General features: G+C 41.9%; 1 protein-coding gene across 1 annotated transcript in view; it reads left to right on the forward strand.

Annotated features, from left to right (window-relative positions):
* Positions 1 to 4,086: 4,086 nt before the first annotated feature.
* PWP1 (PWP1 homolog, endonuclein) overlaps positions 4,087 to 12,465 on the forward strand; it is a 21,250-nt gene continuing 12,871 nt past the window's right edge. The window contains exons 1-7 of the mRNA XM_007466191.1: positions 4,087 to 4,282; positions 6,351 to 6,409; positions 6,546 to 6,730; positions 8,105 to 8,190; positions 8,291 to 8,387; positions 10,848 to 10,958; positions 11,817 to 11,947. Coding sequence (XP_007466253.1) covers positions 4,208 to 4,282; positions 6,351 to 6,409; positions 6,546 to 6,730; positions 8,105 to 8,190; positions 8,291 to 8,387; positions 10,848 to 10,958; positions 11,817 to 11,947 — 744 coding nt within the window. The 5' untranslated portion in view covers positions 4,087 to 4,207. The remainder of the gene's footprint in view (positions 4,283 to 6,350; positions 6,410 to 6,545; positions 6,731 to 8,104; positions 8,191 to 8,290; positions 8,388 to 10,847; positions 10,959 to 11,816; positions 11,948 to 12,465) is intronic.

Consider the following 12,465-nt stretch of genomic DNA (forward strand, 5'->3'; position numbering starts at 1 on the left):
GGGTCAGAAACCTCAGCTGTCACTTAGCATCTGGACGGGGAACAGGGAGAGTGAGTCAGCCATCAGGCTGCTGCAAGCACATGTGCTTGCACATCTTAGTTTTCCCTTGACTCTACACCTCTAGTCCCCCATTAGAGTATAAACTCCTCTCAGGAGAAGGACTATGGCATATTCATCTGTGTAGCTCCCTGTCTCTCAAACAGAGCTCTGCACAAAGATGGCAGAGAAAACGTTTGATGAATGTCCTGAGCATTGGTTCTTCCTTCCAGCCCACTGACGGGAGCAGCATCCCAATTCTCTTCTAAAGAACTCTCCTTTCCCCACTCCCACTCACGTGCGCCACGTGACAGCTGACTCCTTCCCTGGCTCCAGAGCTGGACACATGCTCAGCCCCAGCCAAGCAAAACATCACCTTCACCTGACCACAGTGACTGCTTCAAGAATGGGCAAGTGACCATTCCAGAACTGAAGAGACAAATGGGGCAGAGAGAGGCAGGGATAAAGGCAAGTGCTTTTCTGCTAGGATTGCAAGTAGTAAGGATACTGCAAGCTGGAAGCTGCTGAAGGCCTGAAATTAGCCAAGGCATTGGAAGATGGAGACAGAAGATGGGAGAGAGGTCAAATCCTGATGACATGGGTTAAGCCCCTGCATCCAGCTGAGTCTGAAGCCATTTATGTCATTGCATTCTTGAGTCACCCGAGCACATAAATTCCATTTCTTGCCTAAGGCAATTAGAATTGGGTTATCTGTCACTTGCAACCGAAAGAGTCCCGACAGGCAAATGAATGAATGAATGAAAGAATGAATGCATCTACCGGAAAACTTGAGGCATAGAGGAAAGGATTCTGTGCTAAAAGTCAGCACGGTATGTTGCCATTTACCGTGTGACACTAGGCAAGTTGCCCGATGTCTCTGGACTTCAGTTTAGAACTCTGATATCATTCATTTATTCAACAAATATTTACAGTATTTACTGTGCCAGGCACCATGCTAGGTGTTGGCTCTGCTGTACTAACAAAACCCTCATGGTTCCTATTTTCATGAAAATGGAAAAAAAAGTTCAGTTCTAGAAAAATAAATTTGTGTCACTGTAAAATCTGTTTGTGGTAGAAGCCTCTAGCACTTAGTAACTGGTTGCTATTATTATTCCTTCCACTCCTTATCAGCTAGTATTGCAGGGTTAGCTATAGGAGAGGCAAGAAATAGAGCCTAGTGTAATGGGGGAGGGGGTACCACACACTTCACTCCCTTCCCTGGCTCAGGACCAATCTGAAATCATGTTTAGGAGCCTAATTATACCCGGCACTGAGCTAGAGGGTGTAGTGAGAGCCTTGCATGGGCCTGGGTCCAATCCTCTGGGACCTTTAGCTATAAGACTAGCCAACATGCTACCAAGTACATTTTTTCTGGCCTCTGGCAAAGAGACTTTTCTGAGTTAAATATGCTCATCAGTGTGCCTAAGAATCAGGCTTAGAAATGGAACTACTTACGCTCAATCTCTTTCTATTCTTGTAATAAGGAACTAATGATGCCAACTGCAGTTGGATTTTCAGTTCTAAAGGGAATTCACAGCTTGGGTTGAAATGGCAGAATGTCAGATCTAAGCCCAGTAAAAGAGTATACGTTTAGTAGCCCAAAGTAGCCAGAGCCCTGCTGCACCTTCTATTATTTAATTTATTCATCCATTTTAACAAATATTTATCAAGTACCCACTCTGCACCAGGCGCCATCATGCGGCAGCAGCTGGCTCTGAAGAAGGCAGCCCCCAGAGAAAACAGATCTAGAGGCAAATACTCAAATATGATCCCACTCCCGCGTACCAGGTGTGCACACCTGACTAGGCCCAGCCAGGTGTTAATAAATCAGCCTTTTATATATATCAGCTCGTGTGCTCTGTTCTAAATATAGCCCAGGTTCTTGCCTGTTCCAGGTATAATTGCTGCATTTTAAAATGACCTCAAAATAAAACAAAATGACCTCAAAACTTAGTGGTTTCGTACTTAATGCCACTGACTTATACACTTAAAAATGATTAAAATGGTAAATCTAATCATTAGATTATACTATGTATATTTTACCATAATAAAGAATTATGGAAGGATAAAAAAAACTTAATGGTTTGAAACAACCATTTAACTATGCTCACAGATTTGGGGGGGTCAAAATTGGGGGCAGGGCACAGTGGGAAGGATTCATCTCTGCTCCACGGTGTCTGGGCCTCAGGTGGAAAAACTCATAAAGGCTGGGGGTGAGGGATTTAGTGTCTGGGTGCTGGAATCATCTGAAGGCTCTTTCATTAACGTGTCTGGGTTGACTCAAAAACTAGGACTGTCTACTGGGGCACCCACATGTGGCCTCTCCACGTGGTTTGGCTTCCTCACAATATAGTGGCCTCAGGGTAGTCAGACTTTTTATATGGCAGCTCAGAGCACCAAACATGAGTGTGTCGGGGGAAAAAAAAGGCAAAACCCGCATCCCATTTATGACCTAACCTTGGAATGTCTGTCATATTCTATATTGGTCAAAACAGTCATAAGCCTATCCAAACTCGAGATTGGGGGGGGGTGGATAGAATTACACTCCATGTTTTGATGGGAGAGCATCAAGATCACATTGTGGAAGAACATGTCTGAAGGAAAGATATTGTTGCAGCCACTTCTGAAAAATAGAACCTGTCATACCACCTTTCAAAATGGGCTGAAAGCAAAGAAGCTACAGAGATGAACAGAGCCCTGGAAGAGCTGAACACAGTCCGCCAACCCTAAGGATTAGCAGTTCACACCTGAGAGGATCCCTTCTCAGGCCGCGCAAGTGCCACGGGCATCCATCTGAGTGTACAGAGTTGCCGGTGTCTAGTTGTAGCTCTCTTGGTCCCTAACTGTGTGTGATCTCACAGCAGTAAAGGCTTTTCATCACTGAACTTCCTCACCTTTAAAATGGAGGTAATGCGCGATGATGTTTCACCAGCATTGTTGCAAGAACCAAGCAAAATATTGTATGTAAGAAAAATGTGTTGCGAAAGTGCCCACAAATTGACCCCACAGGTGGGCAGCCCACTTTGACAATGAATCTAGGGCAAACCACATGCTGCAGGTTCACCTTTTCCACCACTCTCTCTCCATAGCAGCCACCCTCCTGATTTTGCTTGCCTGTCTCAGAGGTAGAAGAGAGAGATGGAAGCTCAGAGAGGGCAAATGACCTGGACAGGGTCACACAGCCAAGAAAAAGATCAAAACCTAGACCTTTATGCAATGCTAAGACTTTCCATTCTAAAGTCTCCAGCCACTGACATTTTCTAGTAGGTGACTCTGACCTTAGCTGAGAAACCTGACAGATTATAGCCAGCATGTAGAGTCACACTGCCTGTGTTCATATCCTAGCTACTTACTAGCTGTGTGACCTTGGGAAAGATAATGTTTCCCCATATGTAAAATGGGAGCAAGACCTCCCACACAGGGTTAAGAAGTAACCAAGTTAATGTAAGGCACTTAAGATGCTATCAAGCACTTTGTGTTTGCTACTGCTAGCTACAACCACTACTGTATACTTAGTATATAAGTAACATCCAAGAATGTAATGAAATATAAAGGGCGGAAGTATCTCCTTGAAATGATCAATTCATTTCGGGGGAATTCCCTGGTGGTCCTAGGGTTAGGTCTCAGCGCTTTCACTGCCAGAGCGGGTTCGATCCCCGGTTGGGGAACTAAGATCCCGCAAACCGCGCGGCTCGGCAGGAAAAGAAAAAAAGATAAATTCATTTTGAAGAAAGCTTTAAAAATAAACCTAAAACCTCTACCATTTGTCAGCTTTTAGTCTATGGAGGCAAAATAAAGGTCGGTGGAAATTTGCCTCTGATCCCTACAGTTCCATTTTCACTTATTTAGTCATTGCTTCCACGAAGCCTGCACACACCGTCACAGGTGTCCTGTAGAGCCCATTCACATGATCCCACACAGCACAGTCCACACCACGTGGACTCCTCGCCCAGCTGCTTCAGCTTCCAGCCCTTTCTCCACCCCTTTCCCGTTTAGGCGCCTTCGAATGACGTCAGAAGCGGGCGCCGACGCCACAGGAACCAGCGCCCCGCGCCTTTGCTCTGCCGAGGCGCCTCTCGGAGCCCGTTGGGGAGCGTGTGGACCCGAGCGCGGCGTGGCTTCGAGACCCGCTGGGGCCAAGTCTTTAGCTTGAGGCGTCGCTGCGCCGAGGATGATGAACCGCAGCCGCCAGGTGACGTGCGTGGCCTGGGTCCGCTGCGGCGTGGCCAAAGAGACGCCAGACAAGGTGAGGCCTGGTCGCTCCGAGGTAGGGGGAGCGGCCTCTTTGCAGCACCCTGAGTCAGCCCCACCTGGGGACCTGGACCCGGAACGCGCGGCCCTGGCGCGGCTGGTGGGACTGACGGGGTGAGGCCCGCTGTGGCCTGTTTGTCATGATTAGGGCTGCGGCTCCGAGGGTCTGGGACTCCTGGGCCTGGGATCGGGGGCCCCGCCTACTCACGGTCCCTTCCCCCGGGCCCAGCGCCACCCGCAGTTCGCAAACACGTGGACCTCACGGGCTGGAAGGGGGCGGGGTGTTGCTCGGAAGGGGAGCTCCCCCAGAGCCTTCCTGACGACACCACGTCGTCTCCCACCACCCCAGTGCGTTTCCAGGCATGAGGGGAAGAGGGGGCACATATGTGAAACTCCACTTTCCACTCCTCCGCTCGGCGTTTAGAGGATAAACTGGATGAAAGCTGTGGTGTAGAAAAGCTGGTATGGAGACCACGGTGTCGTGAGGCTGGGAGTTGAATTAGGAATTTCTCGCAGTAGTCCAAGTGCGATGTTGATGTGGCAGTGGGGATGCGAGGTAAACGCGACACGTCATGAAGGGAAAGCCTACAGGAGTGAGACTGAGCCTAGCAGAGGAGACGATTACTTAAGTTATTCAACAGATACTTAAGAAGCGCTTTCTCTGTACTAGGCATTGTTCAGTGTCCTGGGATAGGCATGAACAAAGCAGGAAAAGTCCCTGCCTTTATGGAGTTGATACATGCATATATGATACTCTGTCAGTGGGAATAAATGCTATGAAAGAAATAGGGACAGGGGAGTGTTTGTTTCAATGTTACTGAGCCAGTTTCACCAGGGCCCAGACTGTTTTGTTCACCAGTTTCTCCAGTGTTTGGCTCACAGTAGGCATTCAGTGCGGTATATGTAGAATAGGGACAGGAAACCATCTCATATTAAAAATTATTGAAGGAGGTAAGAGTTGTTGTTTAAAAGGAACATACAGCCTTTCAAATACTTGAAGACAGTGATTTCCAAACATGTCTACACATTGGAACCACTTGTGGAGCTTAAAAAAATACCAGCTCCCAAGTGTTGTGATTTAATTAGCCTGGAGTAGAGCCTGAAATTGTTAAAAGATTCCCCCATGTGATTCTAATGTGCAGACAAATTTGGAAACATTGCTTGAAGAGTTTATAGGAAGAAGAGATTGAATTTATTCTACAAAGTCCCAGAAAGGAAAACTCAAATCAATAAGAGAAATTAGAAAAATAAGTATCCTTTGATTAAACTTAAGAACCTTTAGTTTCTGGAGCTAACAGTAGAACGTCATCACCCAAGAGGATTTCCACATTATTAAAGGCCTTTTAGCACAAACTGCATGATTGTTTGATTCATCATCTATCATCAGGTATCCCTACCATGGGCAGAAAACACAGTGACAAGGAGCTTACAGTTTAGCAGTGATGCGGGCGTTTTTAAAAGGTACTGAAGCATTGATTAGGTGAGGGAATGCCAGTTTTTAAGTAAAGAGAATGACTTCAGTTTTGAACAGGATGTCCAAGAGGAGAGTCTTACAGGCAATTGGAAAAATGGAACTACAGTATACAGGGCTAGAGAAGGGAAAGTTTGGAGTAATCTGTTCAGAGATGGTGGTTTTAGTCTTGAGAATGAATGAGTTTTGCAAGGAAGTGACAGCGTAATGAGTGAATACTTGGCAGGGATACCAGGGGAAAGAGCAGAGGACCAAGGCAAGGGTGGTTTGTTTAGGAATATCCACAGGAAAAATGGGGAGAAGCGGCCAAGGAGTTGGGATAAGTGGAAGAAAATGAGATGGGGTTTCATAGAAGCCAGTTTACACAAGTCTGTCTTTTTTGAAAAAGACTGGAGAGGCAGACCGAACATGATTTTTTTTTAACAGTTTTAGGTGAGAAGGATCTTAATTTGTAAGGACCTGTGAAAACTCCATTTGACTTTTGATGTCTTTTGAAGCTATGTTTTATGTTAGTTTGTAAACTTCTTTTTAATCCAAAGGCTTAAAATGATTTCCTTAAATATATCATAATGAAATGTTTGGTCTTTTATAGGTAGAGCTTAGTAAAGAAGAAGTGAAACGTCTCATTGCTGAAGCAAAGGAAAAATTACAGTAAGTTTTGGGATGTTGACGCCTGTAGTAAAGTCCAGAGGAAATGTAAATCTTAAACGATGACGACAAGGCGGTCTTGTTATTGAATGGTGCCTTTTGGGTGATCTTTTTACTTTTTATTTTTTCATTGGCATAGAGAAGAAGGTGGCAGTGATGAAGAGGAGACAGGCGATCCTTCAGAAGATGGCATGCAGAGTGCCCGTACCCAGGCCCGACCTCAGGAGCCCCTGGAGGATGGCGACCCAGAGGATGACAGGACGCTGGATGATGATGAGCTGGCTGAGTACGCCTTAGATAAATATGATGAGGAAGGTGACCCAGGTTAGAATTCACCCACTTCTACTGGTTTTTAATCACAAACTCAGTGCGTTAGATCATGCTTCTAGTGTTCCACCAAAGCTTTACTCTGAGAATCTGTTGTCCTTTATGTCAGTCAAATAATCGGGCTCAAGGAAGACAGCATGTTTCCTAAACTGATTTAAAAAATCAGTTCCGCCCTCTAAGATCTAAAAACAAAAAAATGTCAGTATGGTATGTTTTATTGCAAGTAGTGGTTATGATAATCTGTAATTCATTTTTCTTTACCTGCAATGAGAGAGGAATTATCACCTCCATTTTACAGAAGAGAAAACAGGCTTACAGAGATGAAATAGCTTTGCCAGTATCATGCAGCTGGTGATTAATGGAGCTGAGGTTTGAACATTCTCTGGCTCTAAAGCCTTCATGCTTTTCAGTGTACTTCACTAGATGCAGGGGATAGTTTTTTCCATTGGACTCTGGGTTATGGGCCCCTCTGGGTTGGCTTCCATCCTTCTAGGACAGAGGCCATGGGAATACAGAGAAAGAAGAGCTAACCAGCCTGGAGAAAAGCCATTCAGACACTGCTCCCTGATACTCTCTATACCCTGCAGAGTATTGACTCTGTCTTTCTCATCCAGTAGAAATTCCCATCTCTGTTGCCTGTCAGATGTTTAAGACATATTAGCCCTGCCTCCTTAAAGTAGCTTCTCCTGAAAATTAAGGGTATCTTCCAAAAAAAAAAAAAAAAAAAAAAAAAGAGTACCTTCCTTCTCCTGAGTTTCATGTTATTCGGGGTTTACTCTGTGTCACCTTTGCAGACATGCCATAAAAGAATGCCATTTTGGGGTAAGTTTGGTGAAAAGGGCGTGTAGTATCCTCTCTTTCAGATTCTTTAGGCAAGTTAGCATATCAGTGGTTATGAGACATCTTGCAATAAAGAAACCTATTTAACTTTATGAGACTCATTATTTTTCAGTTTTATTTGACCAAGCAACCCTTAATTTATTGTGTTGATACCAGTGTTTTAGGGAGCTATTTACTTCCAGGTCTGCGAGGCCACCTCTCTGTAGCACTTTTGAATAATGATTACAAGGAGCAAACTAGAGGATCTGAGTAGAGTTCTAACATTTTCTAAAAGGGAGTTTCTTGGTTTGATTTGATTCTTTTAATGGAAGATTGTGTATTCCAAGACTATCAGATGTGCATTCCAGGGCCAAATATAAATGGCTTTACTCCTATTTATTATTATCCACTATTTCCTTTCCCAATTGTGGATGATCCAGTGTTAGTTATGAAATAGATGGTTGGATCTAAGTCTAAAGGTGGGAATACCTTAGGACAAATGCTTTTGTCAAAATGACTGTTTTATTCATTTTGTTTTATGAATCCTTACAGATACTGAAACTCTTGGTGAATCTCTTTTGGGTCTTACAGTCTATGGGAGTAATGATCAAGATCCTTATGTTACTCTGAAAGATACGGTAAATATCTATATGGCTTTTCTAATTATGCTCCTTAAGTGTTTGAAAAACCTTCCCAAATATGTGATTCTAGTCAGTGACTTTTTCTCTCTCCACTTAGGAGCAGTACGAACGTGAAGATTTCTTGGTTAAGCCCAATGACAATCTCATAGTTTGTGGCAGAGCTGAACAGGACCAGTGCAATTTAGAGGTACATGGTAAGTGGGATACATCCCTTACTAAAAAGGTTTCTATTTAAGTGATACTAAAACAACCGTCAGAGTAACTATTATGGATTTCTAAGCACCAGATCCTTCTGTATTTCATTTAAGTTGGTTACCTAGTTAAATCAGACTTCCTGGTTATTGTGCCTGGGCATGTGTAGTCCAATGTGTTAGTTTGGTACTTTACTTACGGAAATAGGTCACCTGGAAGGTTCTAACTGGGTTTTTTTAATCTTTTGTTTAAACATTTTTGCCAGTTTTTAACTTTTTCCCCTCAATGGAGAAAACCTGGAAGTAAAACAATTTTAAAATGCAAGAAAAAATTATAATCTCATTACCCTGGGGTAACTTTTTACCCTGGCTCTTTACTCCAGTTTGCTTTCTGGCTGCTTTTTCTTTATGTGGCAAAGATTACACTCAATATAATTTATCCTGCTTTTTTTCAGAGTCATTTCAAATAGATCCCCTTTTGCAAAACATTGTATTCTTTTCATAAAATTTCAGCATAGAGGCCCACATTTTTCTTCAGAGACCAAAACATTTTGGTCGCCTTTCTCGGTGCAGAGAATGTTTGCACTAAAGCCAGAGGTGAATAAAGTTGAACCTTGAACAACACAGGGTTGAAATGCATAGATCCACTTATATGCAGACTTTTGTTAATAGTAAATACTACAGTACTACACGATGCGAGTTTGGTTGGGATACAGAGGGTGGACTCTAAGTTATACAGGGATTTTCTACTGTGCAGAGAGAGGGTCACCGTCCCTAACTTCTGCATTGTTCAAGGGTCAGCTGTACTTTGAATCTGAAGTAGGCAATGATTTGAATTTTTCTTTTTTATTGGAATTCTTAAATCAGATATTTCTTAATGTTGTTATTTCTTAATTCAACAAACATTAATGACTATTTTCCTAAAATAGACCTTTAAGATATCTGGAATATTCCGCCTCCATATTTTCCCTTTTTCTTTTTTTTGCCCCTTCCTGTGTGCACATGTCCTCGGACAGGTGCATTCGTGCCCAGATACTCTCCTTCCCCAACACTCTTCTGTTCATCTGCCTTAAAATTTTGAAGCTTTAAAGAGATTAATAGGCTAATGCCTTTTCTTATAGGAAACACAGTTACACAGTTTGAAAATTAAAACCCTTGGGTTTAATGTTTTACTCCATTTTTTAGCTTGGATTTCTTCACAGTCTTTAAGACTGCCCTCAGGAAGCCTATCAATCAGGCCATTTTTATTCCATGGCCCATTGTGATCTATTTATAAAGTCAAAAAAGCTTTAAATAGTAAATATGTCAATGTGAAGTTATTCTCCTAATTATCTTTGAACTATTTACATATTTCAAATGTAAACCATGATGGTGGAATTTTTAAAAGACCAATTCTAATTTCAAAATATTGCAACTATTACGGTTTGTCATCGTTGATTCTTATTTGAGAATTTACTGTAGTCATTCCTTTGAATCTCGTGAGCCTTAGACAGGAGCTGAGAAGTTGAAGTAAAGCAGTTGTATTCCTACGTTGTTCTAGGTTAGGTCATTAACGATATATTTTACTTGGATTTGGTGTGAATCTCCAGATTACCTAGTGTATCTCTGTTCAAGAATAATTTCAAAATTGCACTCTAAATCAAATCTGAATAATAATCTGTCATGGTTAAAAGAAGATTATTTTAAGGCGTCATCATTTTTATTTAAAATGTAAGCTGAGTACATTGACCATAGTTGAGGTTCTTGCAGGGCCACAACCTAATCATTTTGAACACATTCTTATCATAAAGTGATGTGATAGAGCATTACATGGAATCTGCTGATCCCAAGATCTGTCCCAGATGCAGTGTTCTGAAGAATTTTTCTTAAATCCTTAGCTTATCTTAACATTGCTTCTTTTTAGTAAAAAACATATTGGGGGAAATTTCTGACTACTTGGGCTCTATTTTTGTCAGTGTTTCATTATATAATTTTTAAAAGACTTCTTATTGATTTTAACAATAAATATTAAAGAAGCAATTTTTGACAGGCATTTAGACTTCTAAATATGAGCTATTTCTCTCCAGTGCTGATTTGTTCTTCTTTACTTATGACCAGATAGACCTTTAAAAGATAAAATAATAATGAAGTACTTCTTATGGAGACCTCGTTTGTTTTCTGTAATTGGTGAACCAGAAGGTAGGACCATTTTAGCTGGGGAACATGCAGATGGAAAATTCAGGCAGATGTCAATTCTCTGTCAGTGTTCCTGTTCCCCTTTGGGGCACACCAGGCGCTGGGAATATATTTGACATGAAAAATTTTTGCCTAGCAGTAAATACTTTGGAATGTCTGTAATATCATAAAATATGTCTCACTTTAAGCAAGTGTCTCCCATAGGTTTAAAAGGGAGAATCTTTTCTTTTGAGTGGGATATGATTTCTTATTCTGATGTAATAAAGTCTCTTTTCCCAATCTTCTCAGTTTATAATCAAGAAGAAGATTCTTTTTATGTCCACCATGATATCCTGTTGTCTGCATACCCTTTGAGTGTGGAATGGCTGAATTTTGATCCTAGCCCGGACGATTCAACTGGTAATTAGAAAACTTGAGACTGCTCGATGGTTCTACTCCTGTGTGTTTTTCCTAGCCACATAAGTTACCTATTTTGAATGAATGTTTTCATAATTATTGATGTTTTATGAAGTTAATGTTATTTTTTGAAGTTATATAGTTCTCCAAACACAACCACTTAATTGTTTTGGGTCTGTGTGTCTCCAGACTTTGGACAGGCTAAGGAGGTTACTGCTCCACTATAGGCAGAAGGACAGGGCCTGGAAGCTTTGGGTCTGCAGAACTGTGTGAAGGTCTCCCAAAAACCCAAACCTATAAACTGGCATGGTGTGTCTGATGTTACCAGCTAGAGTTTAGTGCATGACCCTTTTCAGAAAACATCAAGGTAAACCAAAATGAAGAAAGAATTGGGCTCTCGTGTTAGACCCTTTGGCCATAGCTGCACAGTACTAGTTGCCCCTGCATACTTCTTAACAAGGATAAAAATTGTTAATACTCATACCTTATATCTTGTTTGCAAAGCTTGTTCACATTCACGATCTCATCAAATCCTCATCCTCACAACAGTCTACGAAGGTAGGAAGGGTTTTCTCATTACATAAGTGAGGACCCTGGGACGGGGAGGCCCTTGTTATTCAAATTGTGGTCTGAGGACGGCAGCACAGCATTGCCATCACCTGGGAGCCAGTTAGAAATGCAGTTTTGGGGCCCCACCCAAGACCTGAAACTGAATCTGCATTTTAACAACATTCAGGTGGTGTACACACATGCGAAAGTTTGAGAGAAACTGCTCTAAGCCATGACTCAGTTAATCTGAAGTGTAATGTATTTCATTAGGAGTTGTATTTTAAATCATAAGTATATCATCTCCTCCTGTAGGAAATTACATTGCTGTGGGAAACATGACCCCCGTTATTGAAGTGTGGGACCTTGATATAGTGGACTCTTTGGAGCCAGTCTTTACACTTGGAAGTAAGCTATCAAAAAAGAAGAAAAAGAAAGGAAAGAAGGTAAACAAGCTAATAGATATTTAAACTCTGATGACAAACAGAGAGGTTTGTGGGGCTGGGGACGGGGGATGGGAACATGCACTTTTTCAATCAGACACTTTTGGTGAAATAGGACAGGTAATTATGAAGTTACTCTAGTTTCTAGTTTTGAAAAGCCCATCCAAAGAGAAATTGACTTCTGATTATATAAAACCTCCACTGGCACGTTATCCATCCTTACACAAAACAAATTACTCTTAAGGTTATGATCTTCCTTCATAGAGAGTAGCTGTTCACACTAAAATGCTATTTTTGAACTTTTAAAATATTTCTATTTAGCCTTGAGTACGTTTAATTCTAAATATCCATGTATTCCTGTAGCTTTTAAAACTGTCAGGTTTTTGGTGGGGGAGAGGTGGGTGGGGTGAGGATTGACTTGTAGAATTATAGCACCTAGGTTAAGAGCTACTATAGTTTCTTCCCTGTGAAGAACATTTATCACATCTCTCAAGTAAGAGGAGGAAAAGGTGTTTCTTTCC

The sequence above is a fragment of the Lipotes vexillifer genome, unplaced genomic scaffold (assembly GCF_000442215.2).
Source record: "Lipotes vexillifer unplaced genomic scaffold, Lipotes_vexillifer_v1.1 scaffold2136, whole genome shotgun sequence".
Lineage (NCBI taxonomy): Eukaryota > Metazoa > Chordata > Mammalia > Artiodactyla > Lipotidae > Lipotes > Lipotes vexillifer.